The sequence below is a fragment of the Bidens hawaiensis genome, unplaced genomic scaffold, assembly GCF_021521415.1.
Source record: "Bidens hawaiensis isolate Kalapana, Puna unplaced genomic scaffold, B.hawaiensis_p1.1 tig00040681_1, whole genome shotgun sequence".
NCBI classification, from domain to species: Eukaryota; Viridiplantae; Streptophyta; class Magnoliopsida; order Asterales; family Asteraceae; genus Bidens; species Bidens hawaiensis.
Window position 1 is genome coordinate 135,173 of NW_027505673.1, and position 20,954 is coordinate 156,126.

General features: G+C 36.8%; 2 protein-coding genes across 2 annotated transcripts; one reads left to right on the forward strand and one right to left on the reverse strand.

Annotated features, from left to right (window-relative positions):
* Window positions 1–8,960: 8,960 nt before the first annotated feature.
* LOC143614657 (RPM1-interacting protein 4-like) lies at window positions 8,961–11,496 on the reverse strand. The gene is made up of 4 exons (XM_077088031.1): window positions 11,431–11,496; window positions 9,931–10,452; window positions 9,211–9,396; window positions 8,961–9,098 (listed from the first exon to the last, which is right to left on the reverse strand). The coding sequence occupies exons 1-4, from the start codon at window positions 11,434–11,436 to the stop codon at window positions 9,072–9,074; spliced, it is 741 nt and encodes a 246-aa protein (XP_076944146.1). The 5' UTR covers window positions 11,437–11,496; the 3' UTR covers window positions 8,961–9,071.
* Window positions 11,497–19,910: 8,414 nt separating this feature from the next.
* On the forward strand, window positions 19,911–20,388 carry LOC143614662 (uncharacterized). Its single transcript, XM_077088037.1, has 2 exons — window positions 19,911–19,970; window positions 20,041–20,388. Exons 1-2 carry the CDS (start codon window positions 19,911–19,913, stop codon window positions 20,386–20,388), a joined length of 408 nt encoding a protein of 135 aa, XP_076944152.1.
* The last annotated feature ends 566 nt before the right edge of the window (window positions 20,389–20,954 follow it).

A 20,954-nucleotide genomic window follows, 5' to 3' on the forward strand; every position in this document is an offset into this window, starting at 1 on the left:
CCTCTTGTTAATATTATAAGGAAAAAAAAGAAAAAAAAACCCTGGAGGGTACAGCTACTGCGATCGCAGCAGGGGCAGCAAGGAACCAAGAGAGAAAAAGTTTTTTCGGCTTAGGGTTTGATCGTGTGGCGGCTAGGGAAGGAAGAAGGAAGCAAGTGCAAGCCTCGGGATCATTCACCATCAGTTTTTACAGCCACGAGCAGCCTCGGAACAGCCTATATCCTTACAGCTTTTTCATTGTTCATATACTTTGATTTACTTGTTCAATTGATTAGTAGTTTTGCAATTACTTGAGATATTGACTTGTTATTGAGTAGTATTGATTATTGAATGTTTGAATTGATGTTTAAGATGAGTTTATTAATGGTTTTATTAAATGTTCATGGCTGTCCAATTATGATTCTCTGCTAAACTTGTTAGTTCTACCTAGGAATGATGATTATTGTTAGTGTTTGATAGGTTTTATGGATTGTTTGAATAATAGACCTTAATTGTTATTGTAAAGTTTGATTTAGACATGAAATAGGTTGTGTTTAGTGGCTGGAAATTTTGGTGATTCATTGCATAAACCCCGTGTGTCGGTTGATTAGTTTTGTATTGATTGATCGATGCATTGTTTGATTCTAGACTTTGCGTTTAGGGTTTGTTTGCGGTAGGTACCACCGTAGGGTTTTGTTGCGTGATTATTTGGATTAAGTACAGCGGTTAAACACCTTCTTTAAATCTGAGAGGTGATAGGAAGTTAGGGTTGTCTCATTGCCTTTGCATGCTATAATAAAGATTACGCGAGAGCGAGTTCGTTTCTTGTCAAGTTTAGGTGTTTTGAGCGACTAGTTGATCTATTTTGGTTTAAGTTGAATTGTTCCTCTATCCTTGGTTGTGTAGTATTCATTACCATTAGGGTCGAGTGTTGATGAGACCGAGAGGTGATCTAGCATTAGAACACGTTAGCAATTGTTTCCCGGTTTGGTCGTTTTAGGCGATTTTGAGTAGTTTAGGCTTATTGAGTGAGACCGAGAGGTGATCCAGTGAGCCCGAGCGATCCTTAGTCATGTCATTTTTAGGGACCGGTGTCTTGAAGTCATTCAATCCATTAGCTTATTAGGCCTACAGTTTGATTCAGACCTAGGTAGACGCTTTTCTCCATCCGAAGTTAACACAGTTAGTTTGTCATTAAGTTTTCTATTTTAGGTAACTTTTGCCAGTCAGTTAGGTCAGTTCAGTTAAGTAATTAGAAATCAAAAAAATAAATTAAATATTATTCTAAGGTAGGTCTTGTCTAGGGTTAGTAATCGTTAGCGTCTTACGTGTCCACGTGTTCGATACTCGGACTTCCTAGGTCTATACTACTTGCGATCGGTACACTTGCCGGCTGTGTGTGGTTTTAGGATTTTCGTTTTAATATTAAAGCTTAGTTGTAAGGGTCATTATTATAGGGTTATTAGACACACATAAGAGTGGTGCCCCTGTTTCAAATTCTTCAACCGCGTTGTTCACCCCATTATCTTCAATTGTGATGGCACTAACTTGTACGTTTTTACCATTTGATGAACTACTACCCTGATGGCTGGGGTTCTTTAAAGTATCACTCGGTAGCTTGGATGGATTTCTTTTCAATTTGCCACTTCTTCAGCTAGCTGACTCACTTGTTTATCCCTTGATGCATTAGCTTTTTCCTGGAGCTCTAACCTTTGATTAACACTTTTATTCTGAGCTTTCTGATCTGCCTTCATTTGCTTCAGAAAATCCATGACATCCTTGATTGACTCTTCTTTATTACCCCTAGAATTTCCTTGTCCTTATTGATAACTCCTTTGATAGCCTTTATTGTACCCCCCCCAAAGTCTCTCTGATTATACCCGCTCTGACCATTACCTGCACTGTTCCCGTACTGTCTCTGATTCGACTGATATCCTATTTTCTGAGAGCTGCCCTGAAAGTTCGGGTACTGCTGAGTGTTCGAGTTTCCATAGCTGAAGTTTGGGTGGTTTCTGAGTCCTGGGTGATAGGTGTTCGAGTTCATATTGTTGTTGTTGTACCTTTTCTCACCCTGAACATAATTAACCTCTTCTTCCTTGTCATCTTCATCATCTTCCGCAACACCACAACTTGCCAAATCATGCCCTAGTTCACCACACCATTCACAAACTGGATATGCTTTTCCCGACTTCCCTTTTTCTTTCATACCAGCAACCATTAATTGTTCTAACTTACGGTTACCAAAGGTCATGCACACGGTTCCGTATCGGCATTTGATTTGAGCATTTGATGTTGCCAAAAGCGGTCTCTCCACTATCACTCGAGGTTCTTCTTCATTCCTTGCTGATGCATAATCAAGAACAAGAAAGTCTTCAGGATAGTAAAAATCACCAACTTTGACCGCGACACCAACCAACTTCCCCCGGGGCCGTCTTTGAGTGAAATCAGCTAACACCAAGGTGGTGTCAACTTCTTGTAAAGGTCCAAACTCAAACCGGTCATACACACTCCCCGGTAGAACACATACACTCGCACCAAGTGCCTTGGTGGTCTTGAACTCGCCAATCTGAATGGGGATGAGTGGTGCCCCTATTTCAAATTCTTCAACCGCATTGTTCACCCCATTATCTTCAATTGTGATGGCACTAACGTGCACGTTTTTACCACTTGATGAACTGCTACCCTGATGGTTAGGGTTCTTCAAAGTATCACTTGGTAGATTGGAAGGATTTCTCTTCAATGTAACCAACTCTTCAGCCAATTGGCTCATCTGCTTGTCTCTTGCAGTGTTTGCCTTCTCTTGAATCTCCATCCTGCGACTCAAATCTTTCAAGAGTGTCACAATTTCTGAATCATGCGAAGAATTTTGACCTTGAGCCGCCCCTTGACTTTGCTGACCCTGCTGATAATTTTGTTGATAACTCTTGTTGTAACCACCCAAGTCTCTCTGATTGTGCCCGCTTTGCCCATTACTTGAACCATTCCCATACTGCCTCTGATTTGATTGATAACTGGTTCTCTCATTAGTGCCCTGGAAATTTGGGTTTTGTTGGGTATTCGGGTTTCCATAGCTGAAATTAGGGTGGTTTCTGAGGCCCGGATGGTAGGTGTTAGAGTTCATATTACCACTATTATAGTACCTTTTCTCTCCTTCTACAAAATTTACCTCTTCTTCCTCTTCATCCTCCAACTCTTCCACAACTCCACAACTCGTGCCCCAACTCACCACATTGTTCACAAACTGGATATGCCTTTCCCGATTTCCCTTTTTCTTTTATACCAGAAACCATTAACTGATCCAGCTTCTTTTCTAACCGTGCCATCCGATCATCTGAACTTCCACTGTCTACTGCTTTCACCACTAACCTCTTATCATCCTATTCGACTGGGCTTGTCTCTTAGAATTCAAAGCATGTCTCTCCAGATGCCCCCAATCCACATGTTCATCATTCGTTAGAAAGGATCCATTAGTGGTAGATTGGAGGTCTCGCACATCTTCAGTCGATAAACCATCATGGAATGCCTTTATTAACTCCCACAGAGCTATGCCATGGTGAGGGTAAGTCCTCAACAACAACTTGAACCGCTGAAAAGCTTCATAGAAAGTTTCTCCTGTACGCTGCTGATAATTTCTGATGGATGTTCTAGCTTTTGAGGTTCTTTGTGGCGTATCATACTCATCTAAGAACTGTTGTGCCAAATCTTGCCACATATAAATATTGGATGACGGCAATGAGAGAAACCACTGCTTTGCTGTATCTTTCAGACTGAATTGAAAAACTACCATCTTTACCTCCTCTGCAGTGAATCCTTGACTGGAGATTGTTGCACAGATTGAGTTAAAATCGCTCAAGTGTAAATACGGTTCTCATGTGGCCTTTCCATGAAATGTAGGTATCCCGGTTAGACTGCTCTGCCTGACTGAAAATGTTCTTCCATTTCTCACCGGAATAATGATTGGCAAAGGATTTGTAGCCACCTGTGGAATAAAATGGCTCTGAACCACTCGGACGGGTGGTGGAACGAAAGCTCTCGGGACCCCATCATCAAACTCATAGACGGGAACCTGTGGTTCTCTAACAACTGGACGTCTCTGTAGTTGCCGATACCTCGGTTGCTGGTTCGGTTGACGATTTCTGTTAGGTACCCGACCATCTTGAGGGAATTCTTGTTGATACCTCTCGTAGTACCAACCCCCATTTTAATCCTTATATTCTTCTTCATCTTCCGGCTCAGGATCCCACTCTTCCATCTCATCCTCATTTCCAGCCCTTTCGTCACCCAAATCGAATCCGATATCATCTTCCGCAAATTGAAACGGTCCTTGACGGTTCCTTGGTTCTGAATGAATTGATTGATTATCATCAAGGTTTTGCGGTCTTCGATTCTGGTTGCCACCCCCAAGGTTCACTTGATGTCTGTTACGGTTCACATTCGGATTCTGGTTGAATACGGGCTCGTTTTGTGGGATTGGTTGATCTTGGTTCAATGGTCGGTTTTGAGGTTCGGGTGGGTGTACCAATGGTTCCTGGTTGTTTTGTGTACTCATGTTCTCCTCTTTCAGTTTTCTGTTGAGAATTGTTTTCTGAGATGCTCGATTCCTCTTTGCTGTCTTTTCAATCTCAGGATCAAACTGAAGTGGTTCCTTCTCACGAGAATATCTTGTTTGCATTAACCTGGAGAATTCTCTACACACACTAAAACACCAACCCTCGCGTAAAATCAAACGAAGAAAACTAGAAACAAAACTAAAACAAAACAAAACAAAACAAACACTAAACTAGCACTTTGCGCGTTGATTCCCCGGCAACGGCGCCATTTTGATCAATGTCGAAAGGTCAATCAAAAACATTTATAAATTACCTTCACTAGCTAGGGCAAGTAAGGTGTCGAATCCACAGGGAATCAGTGGAAAGTGCTAATCAAGTTTAATACCTAATTACTAATTATACTAGGTGGACAAACGATGTCAAGTGGTTTTTAAGATTTTGATTTATAAACAATTATTAAAAAGTAACCAAACTCTAGGTTTCAGGTCTTGAAGTAAATTAGATTGATGATTAAACCTATTGAATTTATAACCTTTGTTTGAAGCAATAAACCAAGAGACTAGATGTATAGCTATGTTGATCGTTAGAACTTAATCAAATTGATTGACACGGCTAAACAATAATCTACCTAATTGTTAATCTTAGGCAATGATGAATCACTTAGTATTATGGTTAAGGACACTAGGTCAATGACACTAAGAACTCAATTCTAATTGTTGATGACCAAAATCAATAACTAATAAACTGCAAATATCATTGATTACCCAAAAGTATGTTCAAGCACACAAAAAAAATCCAAAAATAAGGTTTAGAGTACCAACAATCCAATGAACAACTCAACCCTACACCCGGAGATGGTCACGAGCGGATTAGCCTTGCATAGGCATCTTCAAGAGGTCTCTTGATTCTTGAATGGATGATGGCATGGATGATTATGGTGATTGGGAGGTGTTAAGATGGTGGAGAATGCCCCAAATCGTCCAAGGGGGCTAGGGTATGAAGGATAGGCGGCATTGGGTTGAACCGGGCTTAAATATGGAAGAAAAAACCTAAAAATTGCGTTTTTCCGCCCAGGCGGCCGTAAGCTACGGTCACACCACCGTAGGCTACGGTGGAGACCGTAGCCTATGGTCTTCATCTTCTGCCTTGCGGTGGCAGTCCAGCCGTAGGCTATGGTGGGTCACCGTAGGCTACGGTGGCAGTCCCACCGTAGGCTATGGGGGGTCACCGTAGGCTATGGTGGGCCTGTCACCCACCATGGTGTTTCGCCTGTAACTTCTTCGTTTGAACTCCGATTTATTCCCCGTTTTCGGCCACGTCTTCGTCTTCAAATTCTCTATCATTTCATGTAATAAAACCTTCATTTCCATTCCATCTCCTATGCTTCAATTTAGCTCCTTTAAGCTCCGCACACCTGTAATCATAAACTCAAACAAAGTAATCATGTTTCCGGTATATAAACACACAAAACATGTAATATGAGTCATTTAACACACGATATTTCACCCACACATTAGTTCATCACGGTTTCAAGCCTCGGGTGCCTAAACGACATTATGTTGATTAGATTGATGCTCGCACTGTGTGGAGAAAATTGGTATTAAAGGTGACGCCGCTGCGCACTTTGAAGCAATTTCGTTAAAGACTTTACCACAAAGTCTTTATAAGGACTTCAATTGATGGTACTTTGATGATAAAACGAGTGAAGCCATCATTCTGTTAGGATTGGGTGATAAGATAAAGTTTATATGGATTTTGGATCCGATGTGGTTGGTCAACCAATCTGAGTCTGACAACGATGTTCTATTCAACAATCAGATCAGATGGCCGTACAATAAAGACAATGAGCTGGCTATGCAATTTCAAGGAGTTGTATGTGTATGCCATGCATTTGAAATTCATAGTTGTGCTGACTGGAAGACCAGCCACTTCAAGATGTGATGAACGACAAACTCGAGATGAGGAGGAGTTTGTTGATACATCAATAGTCGTCTCGTTCTTTAGTTATCAATTTTGTAATAGTTTAAATTTCTAGGGGTTAGTTTTGATAATAATGTATACTTTATTTGCTAGGGAATATTAGCGAATGAACAGTTTTGGTTCCCAGTCGTTAGGGAATGTTAACAAATGGGATGATAATGTATTAGGCTATTCGCTAGGGGGATGCCCAGCGAATGCGGCTCTTTCGCTATGCCTGCATGGCGAATGAGATCGTCTCCTTATATACCCATGTAACTTTATTCTAAGGAATCGATCTATTTTATTAGTTTATTCCTCTCGTTTATGGCTGTAAACGAGCCGAGCCGAGCCGAGTTAGGCATAGCTCAAGCTTGACTCGAACTCAACTCGAGCCAGCTCGGCTTGGCTTGATTTTATTTAACAAGCTGGGACGCTTAGCTCGAGCTCGGCTCATACAAAACTCGAGCCAGCTCGTGGCTCGACGAGCTAACACGGATACTTATGATTTTTTTTTTTGGCAATGCTTTTTCGTGGTGGAGATTTTTCTCTAATTGTTGATTCATATATAAAAAAGATTTAGAAACTAAAATTTGGAATTTGGAAAACGAGATCATCGTATAAACGACTATACATCTTCAGGGACAAAAAGCAAGATATATTCAAATGCAAGTATGATCAAAGTTGTAGAATTATGCTAGTCCTCCTAAATGTATGCACTGTGTTTTAGGAACCATGTAATTCAGTCCTAATCATTCAAAGAGAAAAGTTAAAATACGAAAGGGTGACAAAAATAAAAAGCGTGAGAAAGATTTGTGGTCACATAAAAAACCTCTAAAAGAAATTCCAAAAAATTAATTAAAAAAATCATAAATCAAAATATAAATAAAAACGAATAAATTAGAAAAACAAAAATGTTTCCCTTGTCATACTCGTTCCAAAAAAACAAAATGCCGAAAAAACACAATGCAAAGATAAAAGACACAATTATAACTAAAAAAAAAGACACAATAAATCGCAAAATATAACACAATGTTGATCAAAACATAACAAAATGTTGAGTAATATAAAACAATATTAAGAAAAAAAGATACAATGTTAAGAAAAAAAGACACAATCAATGACGAAAATAAACATAAAACACAATGATAAACAAAAAGACATAATGATATTTTTCCCTTAACATTGTTTTTTTTAAGAACGAGAAAGAAGGTGAAAACATTTTTGCGTTTTTACATTGTTTGTTTTTTTTTTTTTGAGTTATAATTTTTTTATTTATTTTTTAAAATTTTTTGAAAGATTTTTTTTATGTGACTATAAATCCTTTTCATTTTTGTCTTCTTTTATAGAATAAGTTACCCATCATTCAAAACCAATTAATATTGTTTCCATAGGGATTTAGAATCAATAATTTGGAAAGTCATTATTTAGAAAATCGAGTATGGAAACGTAACGTTAGTCAAGACCATCAATCTCTGTATAATATTGTTATTGTTATTTATTAACTATAAATAATAAATAATACATATATATAAAGTAATAAAACGAGCTATCGAGTTGAGCCTGCGAGCCGAGCCACCCCAGGCTTGAGCTCGACTTGATTACAAAACAAGCCGACTCGGCTCGGCTTGATTTTAAATCGAGCTTTTTTCGAGCCTTTTTCGAGCGAGCTGCGAGCCCCGGACTTTTTGAACACCCCTACTCTCGTTATGCTTCCCAATTTCTCGCTCGATATGCACTTATTCATCAACAATTGATCATATCACAAGACTAGATCCAACTGTAACGAATCATGATGATCATACATGGTTTCTCAAACACTATTCACCAATTTTTAATAACTTTTTTAAGTGGTTGTGAATGAAAGAGAGATAAAAGGTAATGGTAAATGCATAAAAAACATTATTTAATTGAAATGATACAGAAAATATAGTGGGTTTTATTGTAATTATAGAGATAAAGATAGATGATCTACTGAGAATGATAAGAAGTTTATTGTTTTGATTTCCTCCACCACACCATGCAAACAGACCGGTTGCCTCTTGAATATTACTGAATTCTCAGTCTTCCATAAACACCATAATGTTGTTTTTAACAAATTGCGTGGAACACCTTCGTTACAGTCGATGAAAGAGCGACATACCTTTGCAGCTCTAAAATATCATGGACCGAAAATCAGACAACCACGGTATTTTACACCACTCAGCCACTCTTTTCCAAACCGCGTGCGTGAACTCAGCATCCATTTAATAAAGTGGTGGAAAGTAGCAATTTGTTAATTTCGGTATCGGTACTGCCATTTTTTCTGTATTTCAGTTTTGACCGTAATTTTTATGTATTTCGGTTTTGACAGATTTCTAAGTATTCAATCAAAGAAAAAATTAGTTTAATGAATTCCGATTTAGATTCTGAAACAACGCAAAACCATAGCAACAAAATGAAAGAATATAATCGTATAAATATATATAATGCCAATCATCAAATTCTCATGTTGTATACCAATTTGCACCCCATAAAAACATAAATCACACTTACAAATATGAAATAAAATTATCCATTCTCAAGTATTCACAAATCTTGCAAAATTCATTTCGACCACGGAAAACAGCAGCACTGCCACAACATCAAACCAAACAATGTGTCACATATAAAACATTAATTTAAAGCTGAAAAAAAAAAGAAAGAAAACATAAATATAAGAACCAACGATGCTGACTGCTGATACCTTGTTGGTCGGTTTTTGGTTACGTTGAATGTTGTAGTTTGGTCTTGCATCCGTACCAGAAACCATGGGTGATCCCGTTACGCGTTCCTCGCGGACCTTGTTGAAGATATGAGTATAATTTTCACCCGATGAAGGGTTGTTATCATCCCAGTCACCGAACCTAGGAACCGCCGCTCCATTATCAGGCTAAGGGCGAAGTCGTATACAAAAAATTAGTTTCACATTATTAATCTCTAACAGGTAGGGATGTAATCAAGCCACATGCTGCTTGTGAACTACTCGAGATCGACTCACTAAAAACATGAATCGAGCTTCAATTAACGTGCTCGAGCCTAAAAATAAGTTTGTTTAATAAACGGGCACAGACTAAGCTTCACTTATAGAGTTCAAACTGGCTCACGAGCCTAAATGAACATATTATAATTAAAACTTTTATTAATATATTAAATATATATTTGAACAGTAATTATAATTATGTATAAAACTACGATAAAAGTAACAAAATAATATACCTTATATAAAAAATTATAATAAAAGAAACTAAAATAATAATTATAAACTTATAGTATATAGAAACTAGTTCATAAGTCACAAACAAGTAGGTCCATCCTTCAGACTACTAGCGAGCCGAACTCGAGTAACACATACATACGTCTGAATTAGACGTTTTGCATTTTCGTAAATCTTAGGATTGACTTCAAAAGTCAAATGAAAGCTTACCGAATCATCACCTCGAGTGGGCTTCATTCTTGATCGTCCCGGGGTACCATGACTACTATCATACGAGCTCTTCCCTTCCCAAGCAGGGGACCCGCCTCCCTTCCCAGTCACCTTGGCCTGATAATGTGGATGAAGCGGTGACCGGTCAAAGCTATGGTCAGACCCCACACTCGGCCTCACGGGGCGTCCCCCTTGACCGCCACGTTGAGCAGCAGTTCTCCGGTTCGGGTTATCATTAGGTGGTGGGACCTCTTCTTCCTGGCTAGCTCGGTGGTCATGTGTTTGTGGGACCACGGGCCTGTGGACCGGCTCGTCTGGTTGGGTGTGGGGCCGGGCCCGAGGGGCAGGTGCGGGTGGTGGTTGGGTCTTATCAGCAAACATTTCGGGGTTCTCTTCCGGATCATTTGGATTGATCAGTTTTCCACCAGCGGCTTTACCCTTTCGAGCTTCGTTAAAATAAGTTGTGTAAGGAGCGTTACCTTCGTTTTCCCAGTTGCCGAATTTTGGCACCGTTGGACGTTTCTGAAAACATATTAAGTCGGTTAATGTTGTTAGAAAATGTTTATTTTAGAAGTTTGTATGCAAATAAATCACAAGTTCACCAAGCACCTACAGTTGGTTCGATAACCAGAAGGGTAGTTCGGTCATTTCATACAAAAAGTTAACGACAGTTAGTGAAAAGGACCTACTGTGTTCCAACTTTTCAAATGACGGACCTTCTTTGCAACTAATTAAATTAAAGGACAGAACCGCAATTTAACATAATCCGTAATTTATATAATAATAAAAGGGGGAGGAGTTGGCATTGAGGTGTTGTATTCTAAGCTTAATCTGTTGTGCACGTTCCTAAATACATCATACGTTCCATCATACTTTCTTAGTAACGTTTTCTTCTTAAAAGCAGTGAAAAAAGTTATCACCATGTTTGAAAGTTTGGTTATTTATTTTTTCGTTGCATTTGTGTTTTGAGCCGCATTAGTGGTTTTAGATAGCGGTTTCAGATACTTGCGGGTTTGCGTTGCTTTTTGTCACTCTAAAAAGAGGTAAAAACAGTTTACTTAAACCCGCATCCAAACACCTCTTATTTTCCTAGAGTGCATAATCATGCCTATTATGCACGAGGCATGTAACATTGAAATGTTCAAATTGTAGGTTAATATTTAATTTAGTACAATATAACAAGGTTTTATTGCTAATGAACTTAAACCTGGCCTCAAAACATGATCAAACTGAACATTTTCAGTTCCCATAAACCATATAACAATTCTATTATACAACATATCTCTCAACAACTATAGTCAACAAAAGTCAACTGCATCAATAAGCTCCATCGCAGCACCAAAGTCAACTCTTGAAATTTCACAACCAAATTAAAAATATTCCAAAATGAAAATCTTGCCAAATTAGCTTAACAGACTAAACGATGAACGAAAACGATATCGAAATGAGTCAAAACTCAATCAAAATAATCAACTTTTAAGTTATACAAGATAAACTTACCGCCATTTAAACGGAAAACTTTTGGTAATCCTTCAGCAATTTAAACGAAAGCTTGCACAATTTGAAGAAGAGAGAGAGAGAGAGGTGAATTGAAGACTTAAAAGAAACAGTCTTCAAAGAAGAAGAGTGGTTGATCAACCGTTGACCGAAGCCACCGGTCATATTTGACCATTATTCGTTTCCCGGTAAATATTTTGTTTTTATTAGTATAGTTGATTTATAAAATAATAATATATATCGGTTTCGGTTAGGTGTGGTTACAAAGAACATGTTTTGAAAGGTTTTACAATCTTGACTATGAATGAAGACAAGAAATTGGAAGACAATATTTGGCAAATCATAAATCCACACTTTTGAGTTTTGAAAGGGTTTTGAGCAGTGTTTTAAAAACCGGTTTAAACCGGCCGGTTTAACCGATTGAACCGGATTTCGATGAGCAGCCCGGTAATTTTTTTACCCGGTATATTTGAGCGATTTTATTGAACATCAAACCGACCGGTTTTCATAAAAAACCGGTTTAAAAGCCTACTGGATTTTGTTATGTTTTTGGACCATTTTTTTTTTGTATGTTACTTATTTCATGTAATTTTTGTATATTATGATTATAAGTAACTAAAACTTCATATTAATACTCTTGTTGATGAGGATGGTGATGAGAATGAATTTCATTTTTTAAGCGATCGTAAACTCGATAAATGAAATACTTCGATAGCATAAATCTATTGCTCACCTTTATTTTAAAAGAACTTTTTTTTAAAACATCAAGTGCTTTTGTATCATTTTTTTAACATGAATTAACTTTTGAATAATATTTTATTATGGAATTATGTATTTTTTTTATTCTTTTTAGTTAAAGTTGCATTTATATAAAATTATAATGTAAACTATACAACCCGGTTGAACCTCTCAGTACAACCCGGTTGTATCATTTTTTAGTCTAATCCGGTACGAATAAAATACCGGTTTTTAAAATGAGAGACCAGCTTTTTTTAGATAAATATATTCATTTTAACCTTTTTGAATACGTCAATATGTCATCAACAAATATGCTATACAATACCAACCAACCTAGTGCATAAATGGAAGACTCGCCACTTCTATAGATGCTAGCAAATATATAATTACATGTAAGTGCTTAAACCGTCCCGAGCAAAAGTAAGAAAAACATGAATGATGAAATTCCACACGTGTGGTAAAATGATACAAGCTAAAGGCTCAAAATAATTTATTCTTATGATTAAAGGCTTTGTAATAATTTAAGGAAAAAACAAAATATAAAGTAGGGTTAAGCAGAATATAAAAGGCTATGGTAAGGTATCTAAAGCTACTCATAAAGATAACAAAGCAAGTCAAAACATCAAAGAGATACCGCAAATGCATAATAGTAAGAAATACATAATAACTACCCCACTAATATAATTTGGTAATGATAAGTTGTCTTCCCTGATCACATGGACTTAGCATAGCATTGTTTGTCTTAAGTCCCTAACAAGGGGTTGTTCATACGAAAACAAAAAATAGATTTTTTGAATCCACATAAAAAAGCTTGGTAAACATCCTAATCTTGAAGAAGGGGGGGGGGGGGGGGGGGGGTGTTGCTCTGCCTCATCATCAACAATGAGTTTAGTGGGAAGAGCTGCTTAGATGGGTCATAGGGGAGTAAAGCGAGTCAGGAGTGAAAGAGAAAACTTGTTAAACGCGTCATGTCAAGTTCCAATTCATCCGTTGCATATGGGTTATAACCTTGAACTTGTTTGATATGGATTTTCTCCTAAGCACAACAATAACCTTCTGCCACTACTACAGAACATGTACCTTTAAAGCGGTTTTTTTTCTATTTGAAGCGGTTTTTAACCGCTTCAAAGCTCATCGCTTCTAGTCGAAATTGATGGCTCTTTGAAGCGATTCTTAGTTTTGCATCTGTTTAAAGCAATTCTTTCTTTGAAGCGGTTTTCTCTAAAAACCGCTTCTAAGAAGTATAAACATAGCTGCATAATATGCAGATGTTACCAAAATTATAATCATAGCAGCTGCAGATGGCTCTTTGAAGCTGATATAAATAATCTGTTATATATTAAAAGAACCAACAAATTAAAAGCTGCATATATATATAATAAAGAACCAACAAAATCATACAGCTGCAGATGTTACCAAAATCATACATAACTTCCAAATTCGATCAACAATACGAAAAGGACAAAAGTTTTCCTAATTTAATGATATCAAAAGACATACAAATCTAACTTAAAGAGGGGCTGTTCGCAAACAACATATCAAAAAGTGGTGGCGTTACACTCATTATGGTATCATCAATCTCCGGGAGCATAGAAAATCTCGATTCGTGCCAAATCTAAAAACAAATAAATAAAGTTAGAATAACCGAGCAAAAATGAACAAAAATCCTATAGGATCACAATCCGCTAAAATGAGCAAAAATTCTATAGGATCACAATCTGCTGATAGTTGATAACTAAATACTATACACCACTAAAATGAGCAAAATTGGTTACAATACACTCTAAAACCCTTCGTTGCAAAGAAAATAGGATCACAATCCGCTCTAAAACCTAGCATAACCCAAACAAACCCAAGCCCGAATAACCAAAACATATATTGTGACTAATCCCAATTTACTAGAATACCCTTGGTAACCAAAGTTAACCTAATCTAATATATAGTGTAATAAATAAATTATTATAAATAATCAAAAAAAATCTTACATTGTTGAGGAATTGATTATAATAATGATAAACAAATTTGAGCATATGCTTTATCATTATTAATTGATATATCTACATTCCCAAGTGCCTTTTTTGTTGCTTGCACTACAATTAAAAAATACAGTTAACTAGAAACCAATTAACAAAAACTAAAAAAATACAATAAATAGAAAATATACCTCAACCATTTTCCATGTAAACATTTCCCCAAAAGCTTCTCGAATTATGCTCGTAAGAAGATAATTTACTTGGTCCTTTAAGCATTTTAAAGAGTCTAAAATAAATACTTCTTTACGTTAGGGGGGAATTATAAACAAGATCCAATAAATCCTAGAAAATAGAAAGTTATAGGATAATTAGATAAAAATGTAGTAATAAACTATATAAAAATTAATTAAAAGACAAAAAAATAAAATATGTATTACTCACCAAATAGGGAGCAAGCAAAATTCTTTATCTTTATGAAGGGTTGATACATCAATGATGTGAGCTTTAACGTCTTCGTGTTCAATCCGGTGATTGAGTTTGCACTTAGAAAATCGCATGATTTTCCTAAACGAATAGACTCCTTATAAAAATACCTTAAATTAAGAAAAATAAGCATTATAAAATTAATAAACTCAAAAATATATAAAATCGGTATATTATACACAAAAAAAAACTTATGTTTCAAACCAACTTAGGATGGTGATATCAAGCCACCCTTTTGCGAATACTGTTAACGTCGCCTCATACTCAAGCCGGTCTATTGTTATGGTGGAAAACATCCCATCAGGTGTAGAAAACTAAACTAGATCATATTCCCGTCCAACGTAACGATGTAACTGGTCAACCAAACTTTTAATCATTTTAGATCGGTTTTTATTTACCTTCAAAGCTTTATCTACTTCTTTTGCCTGCCTTTTTTCATCAGTTTGAGCGGTTTTCTTCACCTGTGGTTGTTCAACCTTAACTTTTTTTGAAAGTTGTTGAACTTGACTATCTTCCAAATTAGCCCACTAAAACAACAAACAATTATCTAATTAGTATATTTGTTGAACAGATAATTTCGGTGTAGGTTTTAAGTGGTTTTTCCTAATTCATCTTGGAATTTAGTTTCAAACGAACCATATTATTATTAAGTTATTGTAAAATAACCAAATTACGAAAACAATATCCGAAACCCGATTAACCCGAACCCGACTAACCCGAAACCCGATTAACCCGAACTCGATTAATGAAAATTTACTTGTATTATTATTAAAGTTTAGTTACCAAAGTAATTTTTTTATTAATTTCAAAAAAGTCATCATTATGATTATTCAAAACTTAAGGTGGAATTAGTTATCGGTTGATGATATGTACAAAACTTGTCGGCATAGACGTCACGCATATAAATTTACGTTACATGTAACTTTTCCATTTTGACTTGCAAGTCTTTAGCCTTCCGCATAAAAAAATATTGTCAAAAGGGAAAATCAAAATATGTTTATTAATAAACCAAAAACCTGATTAACCCGAAACCTGATTAATCCGAACCCGAATAACCCAAAACCTGATTAACCCTAACACGAAACCCGATTAACCCAAACTCGACTAACCCGAAACCTGATTAACCCGAACCCGACTAACCCAGATAACCCGAAACCCGATTAACCCGACTAACCCGAAACCCTATTAACCTAAACCCGACTAACCCGAAACCTGATTAACCCAAACCCGACTAACCCGAAACTTGATTAACCCGACTAACCCAAAACCTGATTAACCCGAACCCGACTAACCCGAACCTGACTAACCCAAAACTCAATTAACCAGAACCCGACTAACCCGGAACACCTATGCTTTTGACGTCGTCCAAATAACTTGTGCAAAACTCAGTCGCCTCTTCAGACGTATATCCTTTAACAATACAAGCATCAGGTCAACAACGCTTTGTAACATAGCCATTTAAGATACTCATATATCTTTCAAAAGGGTATATGCATATGAAGCGTAGAAATACAGGACCACAAGCTTTATTCTCCTATGATATGGATTACTAGGTGAACCGTCACATAAAAAAAAAGAAGGCGGGAAGTACATCTCAAGCTCACATATGGTGATGATAATTTCTTCTTGCAATGCATCCAATAAGTCAGGGTCAATAAATTTCGAGTGAATCTTGTTAAAAAATAAACAAAGTTTTGTGATGGTATGTTGGACCTTATCTGGTAAGAATCCATAGATTGCAATAGGAATCATATGTGTCATCAAAACATGACAATCATGAGACTTCATACCAAGAGACTTATAGTCTTTCATCGACACCAGTCTTTTAATGTTTGCAATAACTAAATGGAACTTTAATGTCATGTAAACATTGACAAAAATTTTTTTCCATCTTTTGACGTAGTATAGCACGCGGGTGGAGGATAAAATACCTTGGCCTTCTCAACAAGAGCAAGCTCTTTACGTATTCCCATTTGTACCATGTCTTGATGAACTTTAAACCCATCTTTAGTTTTCTCTTGAAGGTTTAACAATAAGCCCAGCAGGCTGTCACATCCATTTTTCTCGATATGCATAACATCTAGGCAATGCCTAACTTGTAATTCCTTCCAATATGGCGAATCCCAAAATACTGACTTTTTTTCCAACTGCCTTCGGTGGAAATGGTTGTTTTCTCGCTGCGAGTTCTTTTCCTCAGAACGGTATTTATATTTTTAACTCAGTCAAATGCATCAAAATGTTGCCTTATTGTTTCATGTTCTAAATTTCCGTCAAACTCCTTCTTCTTATCTCGATAAATGTGATCACAAGGAAGGAATCTTCAATGACGCATGTAGACGATTTTTTTTGCATTTTTTCAAATGCTTTGAACTTGTCTCACTTTCACAAACAGGACATGCAAGGTACCTTTAGTACTGTATCCTAAAAAATTACTGTATGCTGGAAAATCACTTAGGGTGCAAAAAATCATGGCTCTCAAATTAAGTCTCTCCTTTTTATAAGCATCATACACTTCCACACCAGTACCCCCATGAAGTTTTTAAGTCATCAATCAACGGAGACAAGTAAATATCAATGTCATTACCGGGTTGTTTCGGCCCATGAATCAACAATGACATCATTATGTATTTTAGTTTCATGCATAACCACTGTGGAATATTGTAGATGCATAGAAGAACCCGCCACGTACTATGAAGACTACTCATGGTCTCGAAAGGGTTGATTCCATTCGAACTAATTCCAAACCATATGTTTCTAACCTCATTGTCAAATTCTGGATACATATTATCAATATTTTTCCATTGAGGTGGATCTGCCACATGTCTTAATTTTCCATCATTTATATGGTCATCTGAATGCTAGGGCAATAATTTTTCTTCTTTTTCGTTTGAAAATAAACGTTTTAGTCTGGGTATAATTGGTAAATACCACAACAATTTAGCCGGTGGTCCATTTTTCTTCACATCATTGTCAACTTCACCTATTTCGGTTTTACGCTTATACCTCGACGCACCACAGTTAAAACACTTATGATCATTTTTGAACTTTCTTCTTACAACATACAATAACTTGTACATGCATATATTCTTTTAACTTTCAATCCCATCAGATACATCAATTTTTTTGCACTGTTTAACAAAATTGGTACTTGTTAGCATTTCATGCACAACCTCTAATAGATCTGTGAAACTTGTATCACTCAATCCATGCATAGTCTTTATGTTAAACAATCTCAATACAACACTAAGTTTGGAAAATTTTAAACCGGTATATAATGGTTTCTCTGAATCATCAAAAAGATGTTTTAATTTGTCTAGTTCATCATCACCAGCATTAGTCTCTAAATTGTTAAATATGCCGTTTGTTTAAATTGTCATTTGTGTGTTATTTAAATCCCCATTGTCATCATTTATTGAATTACGTTTATCATCATTCCGTAAATTATTTGACGACGTGCCACGATCACCAAGTGACTCACCATACATTAACTTCTTTACAATTCTTCTTAATCTCACTAATTTTTACCAACCACATCAAGTACTTAGATTTACAATTCTTCTTAATCTCACTAATTTTCACCCCTCAAATTACAAGTAAGATGGTTGGATAACAGCTTAGAAATCTCTTAATTTTGCTCTACACTTTATTCTCTTCTCTTGATAAATGAAGCTTGATTAGTCTTGAATATTGGAAGATATTAACCTTAAAGTGTGCATGTAAATGTTGTAGAGAAAAGGGGTGAAGCCTTAGCTTAAAAAAGTCTTTTATTTATATCCATGTAAGTGAGATGCAAGGATAGGGACTGGGCACCCGATCTTCGATCCCTCGATCGATCCCAATGACCGTGGATGCCTATTCCACATCACATTGGATTTGGCAAAGTGAAAGTTATGTATGGTCAGTGTCTTTATTTTTAACTTCTTTTGGATGACCAACACATCTTAGAAGCCATCCTTTTCACTTCCCACTTCTTTAAAAAAACACAACACAAGCATTTCACCTATTTTGTTAAACATACTTTATGGTCTTCATCCAAAGCTTCAACCCTATCCTTCGAAAAGTTTGATTTGCCCATTCGGTGAAGGTTGGTTGTTCAATGCATGGTTTGAATGAAATACATGCACAATGTGGAATAAGTTTTTTAATTAATATTTGAAATTTAAATATTGTATATTTCAATAATTTTGTTTAAATATATTTTTATTAACTTATCCAAAGATTATAAAACCTAACAACCTAACTTGACTAAGTCATTAATTAATCTTCAATGGATTAGTCTTGTATTCTATTCATATTCATGTTAATGTAGAGATCTTGATTTAACACTTTGTAGATTTGGACTTGATAATTTCTCTAATCCTTGATTGTAAGTGTCACACCCCAACCTACGGCGGAATATGTCGGGGCGCAACTGACTGCACAGTAGCTCACAAGACACTATTAATAAAAATGACCATATTATTGAATTTATATAATCGAAATACATCACAAATTATATTACAAAGATTAAACAAATAAATTGTTTATTTCTCCAACAACCTAAAGTTCAACTACACATTTTCTCAAACTTCTGATTCTTCAACTAACAAACCTGTAACATGCGTAAAAATAAAGTTTTATCAACATAAAGTTTAGTGAGCAATACACAAGTTTGGATGCATCTTATATTGTAAAACAAACAATTCGTATATGAATATAAACAATTATAACAGTAATGATATATAACAATTACCAAATAAAATAGATGTGGACTATTTCAATCTAGCACAAAGCCAGCTTACTGGGGTAAGGTATTCATACTCGATGAAGATGAGGTGCCCAACCGCCAAACAATAAAAATAAACACATAACCATATAGCATGTCAGTGATGAGCAATAAATCCAAAAACACATAATATATAACTGTGGTTGATGAGGTATAGATGTAAATACAAAAACGTTTGATAAATATGGTACGCATGTTACCTCCAAAAAGTAAAATATGAAAAAGAGAGGTGTGAATTATTAGCACATGTATATCACTTAAATATAGAATGCTCATTTAAAGGAATAATTTCCGATTGACTAGAATAATCATCGGAGTGATTGTTGTGATTTTTGTATATCTTCCTATTTCATTGTAACCTACTGTGTATATAATGCTTGTACTAGTAAATGATAATTCATCCATCAATTTAGTATTCTTCATGGTATCACAGCCACATTATATTCACTAAACCCTAGCCACCAAATTTATTTTTCTCTTCCTCCTATTCAATACCCACTGCTCAGACCTTTGATCACGACTCAATGGCTGATAAACAAAAATCCCTCAACCCTGTGTACATCGACAATTACATCCAAAGAAAGGTTAGTGGTTCTTGATGGCAAGAAGGTGTCATACTCATCATGGGTGAAGCTCTTCAAGCTCCATGCTTAGGGATACGATGTGTTTTCTCATATCGATGGAACCGCCCCACCTGCTGAAACGGACACGTTGTATGAAGAATGGTCCAAGATCGATGCTATCGTCCTACAGTGGATCTATGGAACACTGGAGGACGGCCTCTTGGTTCGCATTCTTGTCCCAGAGTCATCTGCCTTTCAGGCACAGAACCGGTTGAAAGAAATTTTTCTGAATAACAAAGGCGCTAGGGCTGCCGCCCTAGAACTTGAGTTTAATAACCTAACCCTAAAATCCATGCCATCGCTCAAAGCTTATTTTCAAAAGCTGAAAACGTTAAGAGATCAACTCACCGATGTAGACTGTCCCGTCAATGATACATGACTAGTTCTCCAACTAGTCCGTGGTCTTCCTACTGAATATGACGCGGTTGGCTTTATAATCAATCAAACCCTTCCTGCTTGGGAAACAGCCTGCCACATGTTGCACTCGGAACAACAACGCCAACTTTCTAGGGAACTCATGTCCCCAACATCTGCTGCCATGGCAGCTATGAGGTCAGAACCACCATCTGAACACTGACATCCAAATTCATCTCGGGCTGGAGGTCGTCACAATAACCATTCTCGAGGAGGTGGCAGGGGTGGACATTTCAAAGGGAACCCCACCAGCACCCGGGTAAACACAAACCGTTGGCCAACTGGTTCTATGATAACGCCTCACCACATGGGTTGGGCTGGCTGGACTCCACCACCGAGCCGATATCCCACCCAAGCATGGAATACACCTTTGCCATGGGCCTCTCCCTTCCAGCCATGGATGGGCCACCTCCAACAGCCCAGTAGCAGCAAACAAACCACTTCATCCAATCCTGGCCTAGATAATTCTCAGCCGGCCCCTTAGGCTAATGTTGCAGCTTATGATGCAATGAACCCAACTCAATTTGGCCA